General features: G+C 46.8%; 2 protein-coding genes across 3 annotated transcripts in view; both read right to left on the bottom strand.

Annotated features, from left to right (window-relative positions):
- Position 1: 1 nt before the first annotated feature.
- Positions 2–27,998, bottom strand: nox5 (NADPH oxidase, EF-hand calcium binding domain 5). 2 transcript variants are annotated; one of them, XM_072436041.1, is made up of 17 exons: positions 27,940–27,998; positions 22,578–22,705; positions 21,276–21,426; positions 20,579–20,789; positions 19,419–19,656; positions 16,330–16,483; positions 15,697–15,869; positions 13,934–14,116; positions 13,202–13,334; positions 12,818–12,957; positions 11,706–12,020; positions 7,810–7,854; positions 6,458–6,582; positions 6,264–6,348; positions 2,620–2,719; positions 1,142–1,308; positions 2–157 (listed from the first exon to the last, which is right to left on the bottom strand). In XM_072436041.1, the coding sequence occupies exons 2-17, from the start codon at positions 22,695–22,697 to the stop codon at positions 26–28; spliced, it is 2,472 nt and encodes an 823-aa protein (XP_072292142.1). In that variant the 5' UTR covers positions 22,698–22,705; positions 27,940–27,998; the 3' UTR covers positions 2–25. The 2 variants fall into 2 exon arrangements, with proteins under 2 accessions (XP_072292142.1, XP_072292143.1); XM_072436042.1 differs by lacking the exons at positions 20,579–20,789; positions 21,276–21,426; positions 22,578–22,705; positions 27,940–27,998 and adding an exon at positions 19,916–19,939.
- The window catches only part of LOC140349618 (E3 ubiquitin-protein ligase TRIM21-like), a 74,305-nt gene continuing 73,993 nt past the window's right edge, over positions 27,689–28,000 (bottom strand). Inside the window, exon 2 of the mRNA XM_072436043.1 lies at positions 27,689–27,700. Within this exon, the coding sequence (XP_072292144.1) occupies positions 27,689–27,700 (12 nt within the window). The remainder of the gene's footprint in view (positions 27,701–28,000) is intronic.

Genomic DNA, 28,000 nt, shown 5'->3' with positions numbered 1-28,000 from the left:
CGATTCCAAACTCGCCAAACGCACGTCAGAAGTTTTCTTTGTAGAAGTTGAAGCCAAAGTTTTCGCACTCGGCCTTGATGACTTTGGCCAGAGCCGGAGCGCCGCAGTAAAACACGTGCACTTTGCCCTTCTTCTCCTCCGACACCTTCTGGAAAACCTGGAAGTACAACAGTAACTTAGCAACAGAGTCAATGACAAGTATATTACTCAAGCAAACGCGTATATTAGGGCGCCGCAAGAGATCGCAAAAGTATCGACGTCGCAGTATCGGCTCATGTAATAATTGATCGATATATTGCAATAACCAAAATGTACTTTTACTCTACTCGCCATTTTGATTATTTAAAGGACACATATTCTGCATTATTTGTATCGTTGAGTTAGAAATGCTCAGTGAGAGTCTGCTGATGATTTATGAACTAAACACCTACATTTGACATCACAAATCTGGGAAATTTCCAGGAACTCTGAACTGTACCCTTTTTATATTTTTAATTATACAGATATATTTTATTTTTTTTGTTTATTTTTTTTCATCTTTTTGTCTTTTCTGTGTATTTTTTTATGTTGCTATTGTCATTGTTTGTTTGTCTCACTAAAAAGCAAAAATATAATAAAATAAAATAAAAATCTGGGAAATTTCCATGAACTCTGCATTGTACCCCGATACTTCCTTACCCATTTTACCCCTCCCCCTTTTTATTTGAATGTTTTTAATTATATAGATATTGTTTTAATTATAATTTTACATTTTAGTCTTCTCTTTGTCTTTTCTGTATATTTTTATGTTGGTATTGTCATTGTTTGTTTGTCTCACTAAAAAGCAAAAATATAAAAAAAAATGAATATAAAAATCTGGGAAATTTGAAACAGAGTGTCTTTGTGAGGACCTCGTAAACAAGATGAATTAAAAAAAGCGTAAATGAAGCCAAATACAACTTCAAGTGTGTTTTTGACGAGGGAAAAACCTGACGACGCGATTAAAAGCTCCAAAAAAGTCAATTTTCAGAACGTCTCACTGAGCGTTCCACCACAAAGAAAGCGAAGCCGCCACAACCCGAGCGCAGAACTAAGAACCGTCTCATGGCGGGGCAGACACGCTCGAGAACACTACGCCGCCGCGTGTTTTTCCCCGTCTGACCTTTCCCCACTCGGGGCGTCCCGGCTGCGTCCTGGTCCTCAGGCCCGTGATGGAGTCCCGCTTCTCTTTCTTGGCCAGCAGGTCCAGCGCCATCTGCAGGCCGATCGCCTTCATGTCGTTTTTACTCAGCGCCGACGTCATGTACATGTGCATCTCCAGGAAACGCCCTGCAACGCGTCAAACCCACGGTAAGAGGGACAGAAAACATGTGCGTTCTACTCTTTAATATAAGGAAGCCCCAAATAAATTGTCTGTTTGCTGTAACCCGACCCAGCAAAAAAAAAACATCAAAATCGTCGCCATTTTTGGATTCTGGCAGTGACCCACAGTGACCGCCAGGGGTCAGGCTTCAACAGTCAATGACGGAGAACGTGTTACGTTTCATTTTCATTTCATTTTCGACTTTAAAATATTTCTAGTGAGTTCCAGTGAAACCAGCTTATTCAACACGGCGCTTTTTTTTTTTTTTTAAATGGTCCGTGTGTCGGCGAGAAATAAGACAAAAAAATATTTGGCATAATTTTGACAAAATGCTATTTTTTTTTTTCAGTCGGCTATTTTTTTACCGGGTCGGTCGGGTTATGGCATAAAGACATACTTTTTTGCTCTGCCTAAAATAATGTATTCCAAAAACAAAGTACTCTGGACCTCGTCAAGTATTATCCCCAACACTGACTAATTAAACAAAACTGTCAATGTGTAAAACAGACAATGAGTTCATTTTTAATAGAGAAAATAGTCTAAATTAATTTGTATTAATTATTCATTTATTGGTGAATTGAAAGTGTGATTTACAGTGTGTTTATTCATTATAATTCCACTCAGAGTAGATTTTAAACACGTCCAAGAGGCATGATTGAAATAAGAAATAGAAAGTTAATACCACACTCCGGAACATTCTCCATGCAGATAGACACGTTTACTGCCATACTGTGGACCATTTCCACGGAAACAAGCAGAAGGAGGCTCCTCAAGGCCGAGTACGAGTCGGGTTTGTGGAGATGCAAGCCCGCTCACAGCACAGAAGCATTTGAGTCTACGTTTTAAAATAGTCTAAATGAATTTGTATTAGTTATTCATTCATGGGTGAATTGAAATGTGTGATTTACAGTTTGTTTATTCATTATAATTAGATTTGAAACACGTCCAAGAGCGTGAAACATCTGAGAGAAGCGACTACAAGACCCTAAGGTATTCTCTCGCTCCTTAATCCAATCGTGATACGTGTTGCAGTTAAATGAGTATTATTGATGCTATAATTTCATCTGAATAAATCTCACGAGTTTTGTACAGATTTCAATGATCGTTTGTGTCTTTTTAATGTATTTACGTGTGATTTACTATTTATTTGAGCCAAAAGAAACACAAAAAACGACTCTAAACCGGCTCGAAAACCTCTGCAGGAGAAAGAGATGGAACGAGTCCACGCGCACATGTCCGCGGGTGTTTTCGTGCGCCGTCTCTGCAGCGTTCCTCACCCTCCGGCTCCTCGTCGGCCTGGTCCATCTCCAGTTTGGTGAGTAAACTGACGAACCACTCGAACGACTTCTGGTCTCGGTTGATCCAAATGAAGTCCACCTCAAGAGGCCAAGAGCAGAAGAAAGACTTGAAGACGTGAGATGTAACCATGACGGCAAAAAGACGTGAGATGTAACCATGACGGCAAAAAGACGTGAGATGTAACCATGACGGCAAAAAGTCGTGAGATGTTACCATGACGGCAAAAAGACGTGAGAAGTAACCATGACGGCAAAAAGACGTGAGATGTAACCATGACGGCAAAAAGTCGTGAGATGTTACCATGACGGCAAAAAGACGTGAGAAGTAACCATGACGGCAAAAAGACGTGAGATGTAACCATGACGGCAAAAAGACGTGAGATGTAACCATGACGGCAAAAAGACGTGAGATGTTACCATGACGGCAAAAAGACGTGAGAAGTAACCATGACGGCAAAAAGACGTGAGATGTAACCATGACGGCAAAAAGTCGTGAGATGTAACCATGACGGCAAAAAGTCGTGAGATGTTACCATGACGGCAAAAAGACGTGAGAAGTAACCATGACGGCAAAAAGACGTGAGAAGTAACCATGACGGCAAAAAGACGCGAGATGTAACCATGACGGCAAAAAGACGCGAGAAGTAACCATGACGGCAAAAAGACGCGAGAAGTAACCATGACGGCAAAAAGACGCGAGATGTAACCATGACGGCAAAAAGACGCGAGATGTAACCATGACGGCAAATAGACGCGAGATGTAACCATGACGGCAAATAGACGTGAGATGTAACCATGACGGCAAAAAGACGTGAGATGTAACCATGACGGCAAAAAGACGTGAGATGTAACCATGACGGCAAAAAGTCGTGAGATGTTACCATGACGGCAAAAAGACGTGAGAAGTAACCATGACGGCAAAAAGACGTGAGATGTAACCATGACGGCAAAAAGACGCGAGATGTAACCATGACGGCAAATAGACGCGAGATGTAACCATGACAGCAAAAAGTCGTGAGATGTAACCATGACGGCAAATAGACGCGAGATGTAACCATGACGGCAAAAAGTCGTGAGATGTAACCATGACAGCAAATAGACGCGAGATGTAACCATGACGGCAAAAAGTCGTGAGATGTAACCATGACGGCAAATAGACGCGAGATGTAACCATGACGGCAAAAAGTCGTGAGATGTAACCATGACGGCAAATAGACGCGAGATGTAACCATGACGGCAAAAAGACGCGAGATGTAACCATGACGGCAAAAAGTCGTGAGATGTAACCATGACGGCAAATAGACGCGAGATGTAACCATGACGGCAAAAAGACGTGAGATGTAACCATGACGGCAAAAAGACGCGAGAAGTAACCATGACGGCAAAAAGACGCGAGAAGTAACCATGACGGCAAAAAGACGCGAGAAGTAACCATGACGGCAAAAAGACGCGAGAAGTAACCATGACGGCAAAAAGACGCGAGAAGTAACCATGACGGCAAAAAGACGTGAGATGTAACCATGACGGCAAAAAGACGCGAGATGTAACCATGACGGCAAAAAGACGCGAGAAGTAACCATGACGGCAAAAAGACGCAAGAAGTAACCATGACGGCAAAAAGACGCGAGAAGTAACCATGACGGCAAAAAGACGCAAGAAGTAACCATGACGGCAAAAAGACGTGAGATGTAACCATGACGGCAAAAAGACGTGAGATGTAACCATGACGGCAAAAAGTCGTGAGATGTAACCATGACGGCAAATAGACGCGAGATGTAACCATGACGGCAAAAAGACGTGAGATGTAACCGTGACGGCAAAAAGTCGTGAGATGTAACCGTGACGGCAAAAAGACGTGAGATGTAACCATGGGGATGTAACATGACGGCAAAAGTGAAGTCATTAATGCAGTGAAGAAAGTTGTAAAGAGCGCCACATAGTGAGACTAAAGAGCCACTGCACAAGAGGCTTTATCAGCACGTCAGACACTGGAGTTCAGGACCACAGAGCGTCGTGCATCTGCATCTTATGTGTTATGAAAATGTAATAAAATAATAGAAATAAATGAATACAATAAAATCATATGAAAAAATGTTTTAATTAAATTTGGATTAAAAAGGAACAAAATGAAATAAAACAAAACAAAATCAAATGCAAAACAAAATAAATAAATAAAGGATAAATAATACATAAAATACTGTGGACTGTGGACTCTGCTGCGGACTCTAGGACACACTGCTGCGGACTCTACTCCGGTTTCTAATGTGAACTAAGCTCTGAACTCTACTGTAGACTCTACTGCGGACTCTACTGCGGACTCTACTGCGGACTCTACTGTGAACTCTACTGTGAACTCTACTGTAGACTCTACTCTGAACTCTACTGTGAACTCTACTGTGAGCTCTACTGTGAACTCTACTGTGAACTCTACTGTGAACTCTACTGTGGACTCTACTCTGAACTCTACTGTAGACTCTACTGTAGACTCTACTGCGAACTCTACTGTGAACTCTACTGTGAACTCTACTGTGGACTCTACTCTGAACTCTACTGTAGACTCTACTGTGGACTCTACTTTGGACTCTACTGTAGACTCTACTGTGAACTCTACTGTGGACTCTACTGTGAACTCTACTGTGAACTCTACTGTGGACTCTACTTTGGACTCTACTGTAGACTCCACTGTGAACTCTACTATGGACTCTACTGTGGAGTCTACTGCGAACTCTACTGTGAACTCTACTGTGGACTCTACTGTGGAGTCTACTGCGAACTCTACTGCGAACTCTACTGTGAACTCTACTGTGGAGTCTACTGCGAACTCTACTGTGGACTCTACTCTGAACTCTACTGTAGACTCTACTGTAGACTCTACTGTGGACTCTACTGTGGACTCTACTTTGGACTCTACTGTAGACTCTACTGTGAACTCTACTGTGGACTCTACTGTGAACTCTACTGTGAACTCTACTGTGGACTCTACTTTGGACTCTACTGTAGACTCCACTGTGAACTCTACTATGGACTCTACTGTGGAGTCTACTGCGAACTCTACTGTGAACTCTACTGCGGACTCTACTGTGAACTCTACTGTGAACTCTACTGTGAACTCTACTGTGAACTCTACTGTGGACTCTACTGTGGACTCTACTGTGGAGTCTACTGCGGACTCTACTGTGAACTCTACTGTGAACTCTACTGTGAACTCTACTGTGAACTCTACTGTGAACTCTACTGCGAACTCTACTGTGAACTCTACTGTGGACTCTACTTTGGACTCTACTGTAGACTCTACTGTGAACTCTACTGTGGACTCTACTGTGGACTCTACTGTGAACTCTACTGTGAACTCTACTGTGAACTCTACTGTGAACTCTACTGTAGACTCTACTGTGAACTCTACTGTGGACTCTACTGTGAACTCTACTGTGAACTCTACTGTGGACTCTACTTTGGACTCTACTGTAGACTCTACTGCGGACTCTACTGTAGACTCTACTGTGAACTCTACTGTGAACTCTACTGTGAACTCTACTGTGGACTCTACTTTGGACTCTACTGTAGACTCTACTGCGGACTCTACTGTGAACTCTACTGTGAACTCGTAACCATCAGTTCCTCACTTTGCGCAGCTTCATGTCGCCGTCCTTGATGTTCTCGCACCAGGAGTAGCTGCAGTTGGGGCAGTTCTGCTTCCTCATTCGATACCTGCAGAGACCAAAGACACGGCGCCCCTGAGACTCGAACCCGCGACCTCCTGGCACCGATCGCACGGGGCCGAGCGCACGGGGCCGAGCGCACGGGACCCCAGCGTTACCTGTACATGATGCTCTGGAGGATGGAGGCGAAGGGAGTGATTCCGATCCCGGCACCGATGAGGACGGCGTGTTCGGAGGCGAAGATCTGCCTGGTGGGGGTCCCATATGGTCCGTCCACGTAACACTGCAAACGAAAGACAAACGAAAGACAGACGAAAGACAGACGAAAGACAAACAAAAGACAGACAAAAGACAAACGAAAGACAGACGAAAGACAAACGAAAGACAAACGAAAGACAGACGAAAGACAAACGAAAGACAAACGAAAGATAGTTGAAAGACAAACGAAAGACAGAAGAAAGACAAAAGAAAGACAAACAAAAGACAAACGAAAGACAGACGAAAGACAGACGAAAGACAGACGAAAGACAAACAAAAGACAGACGAAAGACAAACCAGGTCAAGATCACATTCATGAACGTCCACGATCGAGGACGGGACTTCTAAATACTGAAGACGCAGACGGTAAAAGCGCCACAACCTAAATTATACCACAAAGTAATATATCATGGGACCGAGATGGGGCATGGAAACTCGGTGGAATTATTTAAAAAATAACAATAAAAAAATAAAAAAAATAATAATTAAATTAGATAAATTAAAATAAAATAAAATAAAATTGAATAGAATTAAATTAAATTAGATAAAATAAAATAGACTCGAATTAAATTAAATATAATAAAATAAAATGGAATTAAATAAAATGGAATTCATAATCTAGAATGATGTGGGACCAAGATGGGGCATGGGAACTTTGTGGGATTATTTAAAAATAATAATATAAAAACAAACAAATAAATAAAATAACATCCATCCATTTTCTACCGCTTGTTCCCTTTTTTGGGGTCGCGGGTGACTGGAGCCTATCCCAGTGACTTTGGGCCTTAGGCGGGGTACATCCTGGACAGTGGCCAACTCGTCGCAGGGCCAACACAGAGACATAGACATTACAGACAGTTCACGCTCACATTCATTCACTAGGGCCAATTTAGAGTCACCAATTTTACCTAACACATGCATGTGTTTGGACGGTGGGAGGAGCCGGAGAACCCGGAGAGAACCCACGGTAACACGGGGAGAACATGCAGACTCCACCCAGAGAGATCATGTGATGTTCGTCTGGGAAACGAACCCATGATCTCCTTCTTGGGAGGCAAGAGCGCTAACCACCTTTGCCACCGTGCACCCTAAAATAAAATAAAATAACATAAATTAAATCAAATTAAATTAAATGGAAATAATAATCTAGGATTACGTGGGACCGAGATGGGGCATGGACACTCTGTAGAATCGTTTTAGAATAAAACATATTGAATGTAATGATCTAGGAGAGTATATTTCAGGCACTTACCTTGATGTTGCAGAATCTGTGATTTTCAGCAAACTTGGAAGGCGCCTGAAGAATCACAAAAATGTAACATGCATTTGTTTCAATAAAAACATCCTGAATCTAATAAATAAAACATAGATGAGCAGGTGAAAGAAACATACATAGTGCTCTTTTTACTATAAAATTATTCCAACAATAAATTCATGATATTGTTACTGTTGACATGGAGAATATAGAAACGAGGAGTCTTAAAGGACTCATACTCTGCATTATTTGTATTGTTTATTACTCTCGAGGACATTTACATCACGTTAGAAAGAATGTATTTAATGAAAACCTTCTGACAGGCGTTCTCTCCTCAGGATCTGTGTTAGTGCTCCATCTACTGGCAGCAAAGGGCCCAAACTCCACCTTCTCATGTTTCCCTAATTATGCATCCTCTGCCCTGTCTGACCCCGCCCTCTTCATCCTCTGCCCTGTCTGACCCCGCCCTCTTCATCATCTGCCCTGTCTGACCCTGCCCTCTTCATCCTCTGCCCTGTCTGACCCCGCCCTCTTCATCCTCTGGCCTGTCTGACCCCGCCCTCTTCATCCTCTGCCCTGTCTGACCCCTGCCTCTTCACCCTCTTCATCCTCTGGCCTGTCTGACCCCGCCCTCTTCACCCTCTTCATCCTCTGGCCTGTCTGACCCCGCCCTCTTCACCCTCTTCATCCTCTGGCCTGTCTGACCCCGCCCTCTTCATCCTCTGCCCTGTCTGACCCCACCCTCTTCATCCTCTTCATCCTCTGCCCTGTCTGACCCCGCCCTCTTCATCCTCTTCATCCTCTGCCCTGTCTGACCCCGCCCTCTTCATCCTCTTCATCCTCTGCCCTGTCTGACCCCGCCCTCTTCATCCTCTGCCCTGTCTGACCCCGCCCTCTTCATCATCTTCATCCTCTGCCCTGTCTGACCCCGCCCTCTTCATCCTCTTCATCCTCTGCCCTGTCTGACCCCGCCCTCTTCATCCTCTTCATCCTCTGCCCTGTCTGACCCGGCCCTCTTCATCCTCTGCCCTGTCTGACCCCACCCTCTTCATCCTCTTCATCCTCTGCCCTGTCTGACCCCGCCCTCTTCATCCTCTTCATCCTCTGCCCTGTCTGACCCCGCCCTCTTCATCCTCTGCCCTGTCTGACCCCGCCCTCTTCATCATCTTCATCCTCTGCCCTGGCTGACCCCGCCCTCTTCATCCTCTGCCCTGTCTGACCCCGCCCCCTCTTCATCCTCTTCATCCTCTGCCCTGTTTGACTCTGCCCTCTTCATCCTCTTCATCCTCTGCCCTGGCTGACTCCGCCCTCTTCATCCTCTTCATCCTCTGCCCTGTCAGAATCGGCCCTCTTCATCCTCTGCCTTGTCTGACCCCGCCCTCTTCACCCTCTTCATCCTCTTCCCTGTCAGAATCAGCCCTCTTCATCCTCTGCCCTGTCTGACCCCGCCCTCTTCATCCTCTGCCCTGTCTGACCTCGCCCTCTTCATCATCTTCATCCTCTGCCCTGGCTGACTCCGCCCTCTTCATCCTCTTCATCCTCTGCCCTGTCAGAATCGGCCCTCTTCATCCTCTGCCTTGTCTGACCCGGCCCTCTTCATCCTCTGCCCTGTCTGACCCCACCCTCTTCATCCTCTTCATCCTCTGCCCTGTCTGACCCCGCCCTCTTCATCCTCTGCCCTGTCTGACCCCGCCCCCTCTTCATCCTCTTCATCCTCTGCCCTGGCTGACCCCGCCCTCTTCATCCTCTTCATCCTCTGCCCTGTCAGAATCGGCCCTCTTCATCCTCTGTCCTGTCTGACCCCGCCCTCTTCATTCTCTTCAGTCTCTGCCCAGTCTGACCCCGCCCTCTTCATCCTCTGCCCTGTCTGACCCCGCCCCCTCTTCATCCTCTTCATCCTCTGCCCTGTTTGACTCTGCCCTCTTCATCCTCTTCATCCTCTGCCCTGGCTGACTCCGCCCTCTTCATCCTCTTCATCCTCTGCCCTGTCAGAATCGGCCCTCTTCATCCACTGCCTTGTCTGACCCCGCCCTCTTCACCCTCTTCATCCTCTTCCCTGTCAGAATCAGCCCTCTTCATCCTCTGCCCTGTTTGACTCTGCCCTCTTCATCCTCTTCATCCTCTGCCCTGTCTGACCCCGCCCTCTTCATCCTCTGCCCTGTCTGACCCCGCCCTCTTCATCATCTTCATCCTCTGCCCTGGCTGACTCCGCCCTCTTCATCCTCTTCATCCTCTGCCCTGTCAGAATCGGCCCTCTTCATCCTCTGCCTTGTCTGACCCGGCCCTCTTCATCCTCTGCCCTGTCTGACCCCACCCTCTTCATCCTCTTCATCCTCTGCCCTGTCTGACCCCGCCCTCTTCATCCTCTGCCCTGTCTGACCCCGCCCCCTCTTCATCCTCTTCATCCTCTGCCCTGGCTGACCCCGCCCTCTTCATCCTCTTCATCCTCTGCCCTGTCAGAATCGGCCCTCTTCATCCTCTGTCCTGTCTGACCCCGCCCTCTTCATTCTCTTCAGTCTCTGCCCTGTCTGACCCCGCCCTCTTCATCCTCTGCCCTGTCTGACCCCGCCCCCTCTTCATCCTCTTCATCCTCTGCCCTGTTTGACTCTGCCCTCTTCATCCTCTTCATCCTCTGCCCTGTCTGACCCCGCCCTCTTCATCCTCTGCCCTGTCTGACCCTGCCCTCTTCATCATCTTCATCCTCTGCCCTGGCTGACTCCGCCCTCTTCATCCTCTTCATCCTCTGCCCTGTCAGAATCGGCCCTCTTCATCCTCTGCCTTGTCTGACCCCGCCCTCTTCACCCTCTTCATCCTCTGCCCTGTTTGACCCCGCCCTCTTCATCCTCTGCCCTGTCTGACCCCGCCCTCTTCATCATCTTCATCCTCTGCCCTGGCTGACTCCGCCCTCTTCATCCTCTTCATCCTCTGCCCTGTCAGAATCGGCCCTCTTCATCCTCTGCCTTGTCTGACCCCGCCCTCTTCATCCTCTGCCCTGTCTGACCTCGCCCTCTTCATCCTCTGCCCTGTCTGACCCCACCCTCTTCATCCTCTGCCCTGTCTGACCCCGCCCTCTTCACCCTCTTCATCCTCTGCCCTGTTTGACCCGGCCCTCTTCATCCTCTGCCCTGTCTGACCCCGCCCTCTTCATCTTCTTCATCCTCTGCCCTGTCTGACCCCGCCCTCTTCATCCTCTGCCCTGTCTGACCCCGCCCTCTTCATCCTCTTCATCCTCTGTCCTGTCTAACCCCCCCTCTTCATCCTCTGTCCTGTCTGACCCCGCCCTCTTCATCCTCTGGCCTGTCTGACCCCGCCCTCTTTATCCTCTGGCCTGTCTGACCCCGCCCTCTTCATCCTCTGGCCTGTCCGACCCCGCCCTGGTTTGGTCACCGTGGTGAACAATTATCATAGTTTTATCAGTCATGTTGCAGTTTGTGGAGAAAATCTGACAGTTAAAAGTTGAAAATGACAGGAAGCTCTGTGATGTCATCAAAAAGCGCCGTTCCATTAAAAGATGCGGAGAAACTTCTTCTTTTACTTTCTTTTTTTTGACAAAATAAAGGTGTTGTCAGGTATAATTATGTGTCAAACATAACATAACTATTGTGTGATTTTAATGGAGTTTGGCTCTTGTTTACGTTCTAAATTACAGTGATGTCATATATACTGGACATGTCAAACAAGGAAGTGACACTATAAACATTACCAAAATGGCTACATTGTAGAAAAACAGGCAACATTTTGGATAAAATCTTAAATATAATCATCGTTTTACTGAACAGTGCAGTCTAATGTGTCATAACATAACATAAACATAACATTTCCCACGCGTCCTTTATTTCAGGAGTATAAGTGCATAGTTTAGAGGCTCCGCCCTCTCTAAACTCCTCCCTGACCTCTTTGGGGTTGAGTGCTTCTCCTCTCTCTGTTTGGTCCAGCTGGTCCAGGCCTCCCGCGGGCCCCTCTGGACTGGACCCGGGCTCTGGACTCTGGTCGCGTCCAGTCTCGTTCCCTGGCCCCTGGTCGCGTCTGGTCTCGCTCCTTGGCCCCTGGTCGTGTCCGGTCTCGCTCCCTGGCCCCTGGACCGGTTTGACCCCGTTCTCGGTCCGCTCCGAAACGGTCCTTTTGTGCCGGTACATTGTCAGCTCCACGGCCTCGTCCTCGTTGGTCGCCACGGCTCCGAGGAAGTCTGTGGAGCAGAACAGCGCCTCCTGGCAGAGCACCAGGGCGTTACCACAGACAGTGAATGTGGCTTATTAGGTAGAGATTCCGTCGCCTGCTTTTCTCCAGAGAAATGTTAGAACTTTGCCTGGAGTCTGACCCCGCCCTCTTCATCCTCTTCCTCCTCTGCCTTGTCTGACCCCGCCCTCTTCATCCTCTGCCCTGTCCGACCCCGCCCGCCCTCTTCATCCTCTGCCCTGTCTGACCCCGCCCGCCCTCTTCATCCTCTGCCCTGTCTGACCCCGCCCTCTTCATCCACTTCATCCTCTGCCCTGTCTGACCCCGCCCGCCCCCTTCATCCTCTGCCCTGTCTGACCCCGCCCGCCCTCTTCATCCTCTGCCCTGTCTGACCCCGCCTGCCCTCTTCATCCTCTGCCCTGTCTGACCCCGCCCTCTTCATCCTCTGCCCTGTCTGACCCCGCCCGCCCTCTTCATCCTCTGCCCCGTCTGACCCCGCCCTCTTCGTCTGTGTTTACGTTTGTCCCGCTCAGGCATGTTCAAAGTATGGCCCGGGGGCAAATGTGGTCCTCAAACGTTGGTGAATTGGCCCAAATGAATCTTACCTTCCACCGAACCTCAATAACCTGAATAAATAACACTTTGGTGTGAGATAAACCTGTTTTAAAGGACCTTTTTGAGTTTTATTGTGGTTCGTTCAACAAAAAGGCAAACTTTAAAGAGAGAGAAATGTTAGAACTTTGCCTGGCAACGGTATGATGAAACATTCCGCTCTATCTCCACGTTGGACAGTAAGAATTGATTTTTTTGGAGAATGAAGAGCGGGCACCTGTGTTTCGGAGTCCTGCCTCTTCTTCTTCAGGCTGGCGCTCAGTCTCTTGGGGCTGTCGTGGAGCTCCGATTGTCTGAAGTATTCGTACAGACGGTTGGTCCACTGGCCCATAGAGCGCACGTGCAGCCACAGAGTGTCTGAGGAGAGGCCAAGCACAGAGGGGAGCCCCTTTAACACGGATGACCCCCCTTAAACTGAGCCTGTGGTCGACTAAAGACACGCCCAGTGCACAGAGGTGGGCGGTACCAAGCCAAATGTACACTTATGTTTACAACGAGTAACAAGGAAGTCAACTTATACACTTTGTCAACGGTCAAACTAGGGAAAAACAAACACAGAACCAGTGAAACGAGGAGTAACGGTCCAGCCGCAGTACCGTACCTGACTGCTCGGGGGCGCTGCTGATGGTGAACGGGTGCCACTCGTACTTGGCGATGGCCGGGATGTTGATGTAAACGTAATCGCCGGGCTTGAACTGGAAGAACTGCGAGCGGCTGATCACCAGATGAGTCACCTGCAAAAGTCCACGCCGTTTTAAAAAAAAGTTCATTTTGACACTCTCTGACCCCGCCCTCTTCATCCTCTGCCCTGTCTGACCCGGCCCTCTTCATCCTCTGCCCTGTCTGACCCGGCCCTCTTCATCCTCTGCCATGTATGACCCTGCCCTCTTCATCCTCTGCCCTGTCCGACCCCGCCCTCTTCATCCCTTGCCATGCCTGACCCCGCCCTCTTCATCCTCTGCCCTGTCCGACCCAGCCCTCTTCTTCCACTTCATCCTCTGCCCTGTCCGACCCCGCCCTCTTCATCCCTTGCCCTGTCTGACCCCACCCTCTTCATTCACTCCATCCTCTGCCCTGTCTGACCCTGCCCTCTTCATCCTCTTCATCCTCTGCCCTGTCTGACCCTGCCCTCTTCATCCTCTTCATCCTCTGCCCTGTCTGACCCCGCCCTCTTCGTCTGTGTTTACGTTTGTCCCGGTCAGGCATGTTCAAAGTATGGCTCGGGGGCAAATGTGGTCCTCAAACGTTTGTGAATTGGCCCCAATGACTCTTACCTTCCACCTCAATAACCTCAATAAACAACACTTTGGCGTGAGATAAACCTGTCCCTCACTTTGGACGGCAGCAGATTGACCTCGGTGACGTAGAGGCTTCCCATCCGAGAGCGCGCCATCCCGACGATCTTCTCCAGCAGGAACACCAGTCCCGGGACCACGAACCACTTCCAGAAGTTTGCGCAGTGGATGACGAGCAGCGTCCAGACCCACATGTACGACAGATGGGACCAGTAGAACACCTGCAGGGGGCAGCGGGGAGTCACATTCACCACGGTAACGGCGCTTTCATTCGTGTCATGTGACCCGTTCAGCTCGGAGCGTGGCAGTTTATAACTACCGTATTTTCCGGACTATAAGTTGCACCGGAATATGAGTCGCACCAGCCAAAAAATGCATAATAGAGAAGAAAAAAACATATATAAGTCGCACTGGAGTATAAGTCGCATTTTTGGGGGAAATTTATTTACAGACATTTAATCTTGAAATGCAGTTTATAATAATAACAGATGAGAGAACATGGTGAATAGATGTACGCATGCTAACGCTAACACCTTCAGCTACATGACGTATGCTAACGCTAACACCTTCAGCTACATGACGTATGCTAACGCTAACACCTTCAGCTACATGACGTATGCTAACGCTAACACCTTCAGCTACATGAGGCACAGACAGAACTGTGGTAAGTGTCTGGTATGTTAACGTAACATGAACAGTTATTCAGATAACTATAGCATAAATAACATGCTAACATGCTAACAAGTTTACCAAAGCATCAGTTTTACCCCAAATCACTAAATCTATTGAATTCTTCTTCCTCTGTGTCACTTCTAAACAACTCCACAAACTCCAGAGGAAGAGGAAGTTCAGATTCTTCTTCTGCGTCGCTTAGAGCCTAGAGCGCCCTCTTGTGGTTGTCAGTGTGAAAATAACGATAATAATATCACATACAAGTCGCACCCCGGGCAAAAATATGAAAAAAGACAGGACAGAGGATGAAGAGGATGAAGAGGATGAAGAGGATTAAGAGGGCGGGGTCAGACAGGGCAGAGGATGAAGAGGGCGGGGTCAGACAGGGCAGAGGATGAAGAGGGTGGGGTCAGACAGGGCAGAGGATGAAGAGTGCGGGGTCAGACAGGGCAGAGGATGAAGAGGGCGGGGTCAGACAGGGCAGAGGATGAAGAGGATGAAGAGGGCGGGGTCAGCGACTTATAGTCCGGAAAATACGGTAACAAAGATAAAAAGTGAGACAAATAAGATCACGAGAAGACTTGAATGTCAACAAATAATTCCATTCTTAATTCTGTGTAATCCCTCATTTGTCCAGCAGAGGTCAATAGAAAGAATATAACATATGCAGTGAACCCTCGCTATAACGCGGGTCACTTTTCGCGCTCTCGCTGCTTCGCGGATTTTCATCATGCATTGTGTTCTGCATTCTGATTGGCTAAACAGTCTCTCCGCGTCTTCTCTACCTGTGTGTCAATAACGTTATGGATTAATATGTACACGTACGTAAAACCGCTTGCCAAATTGAAGTTTGCGAGGCCGGTGAGAGCGCGCGTGTGAGCTGCGGGACACGCCAGTGAGAGCGGCGCGCGTGAGAGGCCGGTGAGAGCGGCGCCGCGCGTGAGCTTCAATGTTTTATGGAGCATTTCATTGTATAATAACTGTAAAAAAATAAAGGTTTCTACTTCGCGGATTTTGCCTATTGCGGGTTCGTTTTGGAACGTAACCCCCGCGATAAACGAGGGCTCACTGTATACATAACGTAAACATCGACCATAAACAGTGTTAAAAAGTCCTTCATCAGTCTGACCTCGAAGTGACCGCTGCGGCGCACAAAGGTCATGGAGCAGACGACCATGAGGCCGATGAGGACCTGCAGCACGACGCCAGTCAGCGACGCCGTGCCCATGACCCAGCCGATCCCCGGGCGGGTGGTGAACACGTACTCCCAGAAGCTGAACTCTCCAGACTCGGACAGTTTGGCTGAAGAAATGACAAAAAAAGTACACGTATTTTGCATTATTTGTACTTTCTGCATTATTTGTACCTTTACTTTGGCTCATCGTGTTTTTGAACTTAAAATAATGTCTCTTGAAGGACACAAAACACTAAACACACACGACACTGAAGATCAGCGAGATGCAGTAGATTCAATGAGTAAAGATCTGTGTTGACACTCCATCTACTGGCGGCAGAAGGGATTACAGCAGTGGGAAACACAAAAGCTAGCTTGCCCCGATGTGTAGATGTCAGCACACAGTTATGATGAGCGTGATCGGAGGCAGAAATGGTCAGAACGAGTCTGGAGATGATTTAAAAACAGCTCAAGAGCGTGTTTTTGAGACGCTCAGAGAAGATGAAACAGGCCACACCTCCAGCTGTGTTTTCGGTGGCACAACATGGTTAAAAACTCATGATTTTGCTCCATGAATCCGTGTTTTACCGAAGTTGAAGAGGTGAGCGCAGGTGTGCAGCAGAGTGTAGAAGAGGATGGCGAAGCCCACGATCTGATGCAGCAGCACGTTCTGGTCCAGAGGAAGAACTTTGACCAGCCACGTGGCCCTGAGCCAGGTCAAGCAGCGCCGCAGCATCAGCACCTGAGACACGGGCGAGAGGCAGGGTCACCATGACAACAGCAACAGTGACAACATCAGCATCAGCACCTGAGACACGGGCAAGAGGCAAGGGTCACCACGACAACAGCAACAGTGACAACATCAGCATCAGCACCTGAGACACGGGTGAGAGGCAAGGGTCACCACGACAACAGCAACAGTGACAACATCAGCATCAGCACCTGAGACACGGGTGAGAGGCAAGGGTCACCACGACAACAGCAACAGTGACAACATCAGCATCAGCACCTGAGACACGGGTGAGAGGCAAGGGTCACCACGACAACAACAGCATCAGCACCTGAAACACGGGCGAGAGGCAGGGGTCACCACGACAACAGCAACAACAGCATCAGCACCTGAAACACGGGCGAGAGGCAGGGGTCACCACGACAACAGCAACAACAGCATCAGCACCTGAAACACGGGCGAGAGGCAGGGGTCACCACTACAACAGCAACAACAGCATCAGCACCTGAAACACGGGCGAGAGGCAAGGGTCACCACGACAACAGCAACAACAGCATCAGCACCTGAAACACGGGCGAGAGGCAGGGGTCACCACTACAACAGCAACAACAGCATCAGCACCTGAAACACGGGCGAGAGGCAGGGGTCACCACGACAACAGCAACAGTGACAACATCAGCATCAGCACCTGAGACACGGGTGAGAGGCAAGGGTCACCACGACAACAGCAACAGTGACAACATCAGCATCAGCACCTGAGACACGGGTGAGAGGCAAGGGTCACCACGACAACAGCAACAGTGACAACATCAGCATCAGCACCTGAGACACGGGTGAGAGGCAAGGGTCACCACGACAACAACAGCATCAGCACCTGAGACATGGGCGAGAGGCAAGGGTCACCACGACAACAACAGCATCAGCACCTGAAACACGGGCGAGAGGCAGGGGTCACCACGACAACAGCAACAACAGCATCAGCACCTGAAACACGGGCGAGAGGCAGGGGTCACCACGACAACAACAACAACAGCATCAGCACCTGAAATACGGGCGAGAGGCAGGGGTCACCACGACAACAGCAACAACGACAACATGAGCATCAGCACCTGAGACACGGGCGAGAGGCAAGGGTCACCACGACAACAACAACAACGGCAACACCAGCATCAGCACCTGAGACACGGGCGAGAGGCAGGGGTCACCACTACAACAGCAACAACAGCATCAGCACCTGAAACACGGGCGAGAGGCAGGGGTCACCACGACAACAGCAACAGTGACAACATCAGCATCAGCACCTGAGACACGGGTGAGAGGCAAGGGTCACCACGACAACAGCAACAGTGACAACATCAGCATCAGCACCTGAGACACGGGTGAGAGGCAAGGGTCACCACGACAACAGCAACAGTGACAACATCAGCATCAGCACCTGAGACACGGGTGAGAGGCAAGGGTCACCACGACAACAACAGCATCAGCACCTGAGACATGGGCGAGAGGCAAGGGTCACCACGACAACAACAGCATCAGCACCTGAAACACGGGCGAGAGGCAGGGGTCACCACGACAACAGCATCAGCACCTGAAACACGGGCGAGAGGCAGGGGTCACCACGACAACAACAACAACAGCATCAGCACCTGAAATACGGGCGAGAGGCAGGGGTCACCACGACAACAGCAACAACGACAACATGAGCATCAGCACCTGAGACACGGGCGAGAGGCAAGGGTCACCACGACAACAACAACAACGGCAACACCAGCATCAGCACCTGAGACACGGGCGAGAGGCAAGGGTCACCACGACAACAATAACAATGACAACACCAGCACCTGAGACACGGGCGAGAGACAGGGTCACCACCACGACGACAACAACAACAACAACAACGATGACAACAGCAACAACAACAAAACAACAGCAACAGCATCAGCACCTGAAACACGGGCGAGAGGCAGGGGTCACCACTACAACAGCAACAACAGCATCAGCACCTGAAACACGGGCGAGAGGCAGGGGTCACCACGACAACAGCAACAGTGACAACATCAGCATCAGCACCTGAGACACGGGTGAGAGGCAAGGGTCACCACGACAACAGCAACAGTGACAACATCAGCATCAGCACCTGAGACACGGGTGAGAGGCAAGGGTCACCACGACAACAGCAACAGTGACAACATCAGCATCAGCACCTGAGACACGGGTGAGAGGCAAGGGTCACCACGACAACAACAGCATCAGCACCTGAGACATGGGCGAGAGGCAAGGGTCACCACGACAACAACAGCATCAGCACCTGAAACACGGGCGAGAGGCAGGGGTCACCACGACAACAGCAACAACAGCATCAGCACCTGAAACACGGGCGAGAGGCAGGGGTCACCACGACAACAGCAACAACAGCATCAGCACCTGAGACACGGGCGAGAGGCAGGGGTCACCACGACAACAGCAACAACGACAACACGAGCATCAGCACCTGAGACACGGGCGAGAGGCAAGGGTCACCACGACAACAACAACAACGACAACACCAGCACCTGAGACACGGGCAAGAGGCAGGGTCACAACGACGACGACAACAACAACAACAACGATAACAGCAACGATAACAACGACAACAGCAACAACAGCAGCGACAACAAAAACAGCGAAGACGACAACAACGACAGCGATAACAACAACAGCGCCGGCGACAAAAACGACAGCATCAGCACCTCGTTGAGATGAAGTGGCCTTTATCTCCCCCTGCCCTTAGAAAACAAACTCTGCACCGTCGGAGAAACCACAGAAAAACTACTTTCACATGTTTTATTTTACCGTACAAAGTATAAAGTTAATTTCAACAAAACAAAAGCCCCGCGGACAAAAATGAGGCCCAAAAACAAAGCAAAGAAAGGCATTTTCCCCGGATGCCCTGCCACTCTAGCCGTACCAGGATGAGTGTGCAGTTGAAGTTGAGGCACTGCCCGCAGCCCCGTGCCAGCATGTACCAGGGGCCCCCGTCCAGGTTCCTCCACACGGCCGTGCTGAAGAGGGCGATGCTGAGCAGCACGTAGCCCATCAGGAACAGCAGCTTCCGGCTGTTGTTGTGCCAGTACGAGGCCGTCAGGTACCGGGGCGCCTGGTGCTTCTTCTGGTCCACCTGAGGGGGCTTCAGCCAGTTCGCCGCACTGTGGGGGGAGAGAGGGAGGGGGGGAGGAGAGAGAGAGAGGGACGGGGGGAGAAGGGGGACAGAGGGAGAGAGAGAGAGAGAGGGATGGGGGAGAGGGAGAGAGAGAGAGAGAGAGGGTGAGAGAGAGGGAGGGAGAGACAGGACACAGAGAGAGACAATACAATAAATGAAATTAATAAAATTAATAAATAAAATTGTGTCGTCTGAGGCCTTAGTACCTGATGGTGAGGTTCTTCATGACCTCGGGGCCTCAGTACCTGATGGTGAGGTTCTCCATGACCTCGGGGCCTCAGTACCTGATGGTGGTGTTCTCCATGACCTCGGGGCCTCAGTACCTGATGATGAGGTTCTCCATGACCTCGGGGCCTCAGTACCTGATGGTGGTGTTCTCCATGACCTCGGAGCCTCGGTACCTGATGATGAGGTTCTCCATGACCTCGGGGCCTCAGTACCTGATGGTGAGGTTCTCCATGACCTCGGGGCCTCAGTACCTGATGGTGGTGTTCTCCATGACCTCGGAGCCTCGGTACCTGATGATGAGGTTCTCCATGACCTCGGGGCCTCAGTACCTGATGATGAGGTTCTCCATGACCTCGGGGCCTCAGTACCTGATGGTGGTGTTCTCCATGACCTCGGGGCCTCAGTACCTGATGATGAGGTTCTCCATGACCTCGGGGCCTCAGTACCTGATGGTGAGGTTCTCCATGACCTCGGGGCCTCAGTACCTGATGGTGGTGTTCTCCATGACCTCGGAGCCTCGGTACCTGATGATGAGGTTCTCCATGACCTCGGGGCCTCAGTACCTGATGGTGAGGTTCTCCATGACCTCGGGGCCTCGGTACCTGATGGTGAGGTTCTCCATGACCTCGGGGCCTCAGTACCTGATGGTGAGGTTCTCCATGACCTCGGGGCCTCGGTACCTGATGGTGAGGTTCTCCATGACCTCGGGGAAGGTCTCGAGCTCGGCCTTCAGCTCCTCGAAGGTGATGGAGCCGCTGTTGTCTTTGTCGGCCGACTCGAACAGCGCCAGCGTCAGGTCGTCCAGTTTCTCCTCCGGCAGAGAGATGGCGCTCTCTCGCAGGCACGACTTCAGCACCGTGCGCAGCTCATCGGGGTCGATGGAGCCGCTGCCTGGACAAGCGGGACAAACGCCGTTGACTCGAGTCCCACAGACAGTCACACCCGTTTAACCCCTGGTCAAGCGTCCCCTGGTCAAGCATCCTTGGTCAAGCGTCTCTGGTCAAGCGCCCCTGGTCAAGCGCCCCTGGTCAATCGTCCCCTTGGTCAAGCGTCCTTTGTCGAGCGTCCCTGATTGAGCGTCCCTGGTCAAGCGCCCCTGGTCAAGAGTCCCTGGTCAAGTATCCCTTGTTGAGCGTCCCTGATCGAGCGTCCCTGGTCAAGCGCCCCTGGTCAAGCGTCCCTTGTCGAGCGTCCCTGATCAAGCATCCATGGTCAAGGATCCCTGATTCATCATCCCTGGTCAAGCGTCCCTGGTCGAGCGTCCCTGGTCGAGCGTCCCGGGTCAAGCGTCCCTAGTCAAGCGTACCCGGTGTAGCGTCCCTGGTCAAGCGTCCCTGGTCAAGTGTCCCCTGGTCAAGCGCCCTCGGGCCGACTGACCGTCCACGTCGTAGACCTGGAAGAGGAAGTGCAGTTTGTCGCTCTCGTTGCCGTGGATGAGCAGCTCCAGCGCCTTCAGCAGCTCGTCCAGGCTGATGCTTTTACTGCCGTCCGAGTCGAAGAGCGCGAAGAACCGCTCGGCGAAGAACGACTGCGGGCGAAACGCGAGCGAAACATGGGCAGAAGTGACCACACGCTCTGACCACATGCTCTGACCACACGCTCAGACCACACGCTCAGACCACACGCTCAGACCACACGCTCTGACCACACGCTCAGACCACACGCTCAGACCACACGCTCTGACCACACGCTCTGACCACACGCTCTGACCACACGCTCAGACCACACGCTCAGACCACACGCTCTGACCACACGCTCTGACCACAAGCTCAGACCACACGCTCAGACCACACGCTCTGACCACACGCTCTGACCACACGCTCAGACCACACGCTCTGACCACACGCTCAGACCACACGCTCAGACCACACGCTCTGACCACACGCTCTGACCACACGCTCAGACCACACGCTCAGACCACACGCTCTGACCACACGCTCTGACCACATGCTCAGACCACACGCTCAGACCACACGCTCTGACCACACGCTCTGACCACATGCTCAGACCACACGCTCAGACCACACGCTCTGACCACACGCTCTGACCACATGCTCAGACCACACGCCTTAAAGTATGAAAATAACAGGTGTAAAAAGGTGAAAGGTTTGGAGTTCAAGGCAAAAATACACGGAAAATTCATACAAAAAATAGGACGTTTATTTAAATTTAAATGTAATAATAAAAAAATAATACAAAATAATAAAAATGTAAAAATGTAAAAAAAAGTTAAATGATACATTTCAAAATTTAAATAATAATGATAATAATGGTAATAAAAATATAAACAGTTATTTATCAAAATCACCACATTTACTGCTTTATCAGTTCTAGAATTGTGTGTGAAATTATTAGTAGTATTTCTTTTCTCCTGTATCTTTACTTTTTCTTTAGTAAAACCATGACCTCAGGGCCTCAGTACCTGATACTGAAAAATACTTTTTCAACTACTGCAGTGTGAAGGCGAGTCCTGGCCCCAGAGTGTCTATGCCCCACTTCCTAAACCCATTTAAGATAGGAAAAAACACTTTAGAGTTCATCTAAGATGTCAGAGCAATGCTCTCACTGTCCTGCTCTGAGGAACCATAAAAGTAACATTTAAGACACTGAAATCTCCCAAAACAAGCGCCGTGAACCGGGCCTAAACGCTGGATTTAAGGGAGGCTGTGTTCAGTTCACCTCTTTGACTTTCAGGGCCGTTTTAAACTCCTCCAGGTCGATTTCTTTGTCCTCTCCGGCGATGCTCTCGAACTGCTTGGTGACCCACTCGAGCCAGCGCGCGTCCTCGTCCAGACTCATGATGCCGACTGAACAAACAGAGTAAAAAACACCCAGAGCGTTTGGAGAGAGTTTGTTTTGGCGTCGGAGCAGAAAGAAGCCGCACATTCCCAGCCGTTATCTTTGTTTGAAAAGGCTTTGACCCAGAACAATGAAAACTAAGAGAGAGTTTGTGAGAACTGGCAAGAGTTTGAACCAAAAACACACAAAACGTCAAAATACAACCTTCAATCATTTTAGTATGAGTGGATCAGGCCAACTGTTGTTTCTTCTTGGGTGTTTGGTTTAAGTTTTAGAATGTTGATGTTGAATGATGTGTTGAGCCTGTCCTGACTTTGGAATAAGACTGGGCTGTACTATTACGTATTTTTAAGAAATACAAGACGCTATCACTACGGGCAGAACAGGCCCTAATGATAAATATCAGTGGCGGGCCGTGGGTCTGGGGCTTGGGCCTTCAGTGAGGTCATACACAGTCCCACCCCAATGAGCCATGGCTCTAGACACTACACATTTAGACAGAAACGCAGTTCAACCAGGCGTTGTGTCACCTTGAAATTGACATTTATTTTGAGAGAATTGCAGGTGAAGAATACAATACAGTTCAATATTTCCCTATTTTTGTTTACCTTTTCATTGTGCAGCGCCGTTGGTTCTCTCTAAAGGTAAAGATAACGTCTCTCTAAAGGTAAGAAACGCTAAAGCTGATTGGTTGACACATCCTTTTCATTTCCATTCACTTTAAGCCATAAGCACCCTCACTGTTGAGTCTGAAGGCCTCGGCAGGTTTTAGATCCCTGGCAACACATGACGGCTGAATATGATTGGATAAAGATCTAAAATAAAGACCAGCCTCCAAATCTGAACCTGGGGCAGAAGCAGTGCAACAAGAGGAAAGACATGAAATAAAGACTATTAGTCTTACTCTGGGGAATAATTTAATACATATTTGAGGGAATATATATATATATTTTTAATGATATTCTGATTATGTTTGGGCCAGCAGAGAAGGCCTTTTTGGCCCTGACGGCCCACCACTGATAAATATTGTCTAAATGAACCTTTTTTTACAATATGGTTGCTAGGTAGCAGTTGTGGAATTTGTGGAAACCTATATAATCATGTTGACTCATTATAAATGCATTAGAATCGTAGCATCTGCTTTTGTGGAAGACCCTTTCTCACAAATACATGATTCTTTTGCTGCCCAGTTGAACAAAAGAACAGATTTAAAAGCCCGTCCTTCAGAAACAGCTGAAATTCCACAGAAATCCTGCTGCGTTCACAGAGAAACAAAACTGAGCTCATTCATTCACTGCGTCTCCATGGCGATGTCAGCCCAAGACGGTCTCAGAACAACGCGCCTCAGAACAACGCGCCTCAGAACACGGCAGACGAGAGGCGCTGGAACTGAAGCAAAACCAACATTTTACTCTTGAAGTGAATAGATCAAGAAATGCTCGTCATCATCAGTCGACGTGGCGAAAACCAGAGCAAACGAATAAACGTACTGTGATGTTTGGAGCCGTGCAGGACGTCCTGACTCATTTTGTCTCCATGGGGTTATCACTAAGTTGGATTTATTTTATTTATTTTATTTATTTTATTTATTTTATTTATTTTATTTATTTTATTTATTTTATTTATTTTATTTATTTTATTTATTAAATATTTGTTCACTTTATTATATTTATTATTTACTGGATTTATTTTTTCATTTTATTTTATTTTTTAATTGATTTTGCATTTAAAAGACACCGCATAGTGCACTCAAAACATCAAAGCAAGTATAATCATAAGTTACATAAACTTATACATATCTATATACACATATACCGGTACATGTACATGTATATACACATCAGGTCATGTAACATTGGTACCCACCACTTGACCGAGGAACCTAGCATCCCAAACTGAGGCCCACCCCAACTGGAACCAGTGTCGAGGGCAAACGCACGGGCAAGCCAACACCGGACCCCCCCCAATTAACTTCCGGGCGGCCCCCACCCATGCCGGAGCCAGTACTGATCCAAAATGCGGAGCTCACAGGGCCGCCTTCATCCCGTGTCCAGGAATCCACTCGACCGTCCAAGAGAAGGCACGGAAATTGGGATCAAGCCTCTTACCCTGCGCCAAGCCGAAGCTGGGTCTCCAGCACCGCACTATACATATACACAGACATATACACATACACACATACATACCTACGCACCTACACCCCTACACCCTTACACCCCCTAAAAAGAGAAGAGAGGAGAAAGGGGAAGAAAAATAATAATAATAATTAAAAATAATAATGAAAATAATAAAACATAATCATAATCATCATAATAATAAATAATAAATAAATACAAATAATAATAGTAAGTACTGTATTTTACATCTATAAGAGGTTTTGGAGCGGCACCAATTATGTTCTTTACCTTGAGTTCCATATCTACAGTAATATCTGCTCACCATGATCCCTTCAATTTATCAAGTTATAGCATATCTACTTTAATGATTAATAAGTCTATCCCGTAAATTTAGTGATAGTTTTCTTAATCTGAAAAGCCCATGGTAATCACCTTATTCCATTCCTCTCCAAAAAAGGAGGCTAGTGGGGACCAGTTTTTAACAAATACAAATTTTATTTATTTTATTTATTTTATTTTATTTATTTTATTTATTTTATTTATTTTATTTATTTTATTTATTTTATTTATTTTATTTATTTTATTTATTTTATTTTATTTTATTTTATTTATTTTATTTATTTTATTTATTTTATTTATTTTATTTATTTTTTTATTTTTTTATTTTTTTATTTATTTTATTTTATTTATTTTATTTATTTTATTTATTTTATTTATTTTATTTATTTTATTTATTTTATTTATTTTATTTATTTATTTCTTATTTACTGGATTTACTGGATTTATTGTATTTATTGAATTCCTTTTTATTGTTTTTATTGTTTTTATTGTATTTATTTATTTTATTTATCTAATTTAATTGAATTTAATACATTATTTATTTTATTCATTGTATTTATTGTATTGTATTTATTTGATGTGGAAGAAACAACAGTTATGAAGCACTTTTATATCCTCATTCTTTGGCATAAGATACACAACGAGGCGTTTTAACCCTTCTCACTCAGGACGTCCCACGCGGGAATTCAACTCTATTTACTCCATTTAGTCCACCATCTGATAAAAGGGAACTCGATCTGCTGCTCGTCAAAATAAAGCTGTGACGCTCTTATTTCCAGTCAAATCCATCGGGCACTAAAATAATCAATCATCAAAACCCAATTTAGAGTCAATTATAGTAATTATAATGAGAGTGAAACAGACGTCAGAGTCTCAGCTTCACAAAGGTAAACATCGTCCCGTGAGATTTGCACTTCGTTACGTCCTTAGTCTCCAACAGTCTCATAAAACTAAACCTTTCATTGAATTTATCGTATTTTCCGTCGCACCAGCCAAAAAATGCATAATAGAGAAGAAACAAACATATATAAGTTGCACTGGAGTATGAAATGTGGTTGCAAGTGTGAAAATAACAAATAATATCACATATAAGTCGCTCCAGAGTATAAGTATAAATATAAGTATAAGTCGCACCCCGGCCAAAACTATGAAAAAAGGTGCGACTTATAGTCCAGAAAATACGGTAAACGTGTCAACAAAACTGCAATCAGACGTGTTTTCCATAAGGCTCCGTCACGTGACCGTCCAGAGCTCTTTAGCGTTAAATGTTACGTAATGATGACGTCACAACACGTCACTGCGTCCGTGAATCTGCCGCTTTACGTTTCTGTTCCACATGTCGAAGAGGCCGACGCCTTTAACAGATAAATATGAGAAAAAGACGAGAGTTTTCTCACTTAAAATGACTGAAAAATGCTCCAAAACTTTAAATTATGAAAAAACGTGCTCGTTTTATTGGCAAATCCTGTTTTAAGATAGTCAAAATAAACTTAAATCAAGATAAATACGATTGTAATCCATCACTTTTAACTTGTTGTCTTATTTGAGTTGTAAATGTTTGTTCTGCTGCAAAACAACACATTTAAGACACAGTTAAACACATTTAATACACAGTTAAACACATTTAAGACACATTTAAGACACATTTAAACACATTTAAACACATTTAAGACACATTTAAACACATTTCATACACATTTAAACACATTTAAACACATTTCAGACACAGTTGAACACATTTAATACACAGTTAAACATATTTAAGACACATTTAAACACATTTAAACACATTTAAGACACATTTAAACACATTTCATACACATTTAAACACATTTCAGACACAGTTGAACACATTTCATACACATTTAAACACATTTAAGACACATTTAAAGACATTTAAGACACATTTAAACAAATTCAAGACATATTTAAACACATTTAAGACACATTTAAACACATTTAAGACACATTCAATACATTTAGACACATTTAAGACACATTCAAACATGTTTGAACACATATAAGACACATTTAAACACATTTCAGACACATTTAAACACATTTAAGACACATTTAAACACATTTAAACACATATAAGACACATTTAATCACATTTAAGACACATTTAAACACATTTAGACACATTTAAGACACATTTAAGACACATCTAAACACATTTAAACACATATAAGACACATTTAAACACATTTAAACACATATAAGACACATTTAAACACATTTAAACACATTTGAGACATATTTAAACTTGCAATTCAACTTTTTATAGAGCACTGTAGGTGGCGAGAGCAAGTTTTATCATGTTGTTACATCGAAACGTGGCGTTAGCATCTTTTAATGTATAATATAATAATTGTAACACCGCCGTTTTATTTCATTTCTTTCTTTAAAAGTGTGTAAAGTGTCCAAAAGAACCAAAAACAAAAAAAGTGAATCATTATTTTTGCATTATCATAAGACCCAACGATTCTAATAGTGTTTAGAATATTTAATGCAGAATTATGTAGTCTTCCCTTGTCATTTCTTCATCTTAAAATCTTAAACACGTCAATTTCAATCATCAAACTCACTTGTGGTTGATTAATTGTGCAAAAACAATAGTGGTCAATTATCAGAGGCAATCTTTGTATTTATTTTCAAAATCTCAACGTTTTACAGCTCATCCCAACGACTTTCCATCGCCATTTCACCTGAATTGACTCATTTTTCAATCTGAAATGAGGAAAACTGAAACAAAACTCGAATAAACTGAACTAAAAGTGCTTTACCTGGAAGTGGCAGTGCTCGTCTCCGGTCCAAGCCTCCTCTCCTCCCTCTGCTCCCTCGGTT

Source organism: Eucyclogobius newberryi, unplaced genomic scaffold (genome assembly GCF_026437365.1).
Source record: "Eucyclogobius newberryi isolate DKJ021-1_F unplaced genomic scaffold, fEucNew1.0.hap1 SCAF_7, whole genome shotgun sequence".
NCBI classification, from domain to species: Eukaryota; Metazoa; Chordata; class Actinopteri; order Gobiiformes; family Gobiidae; genus Eucyclogobius; species Eucyclogobius newberryi.
The sequence above is the reverse complement of the archived record's forward strand: the minus strand, read 5'-3'. Positions and strand labels throughout refer to the sequence as shown.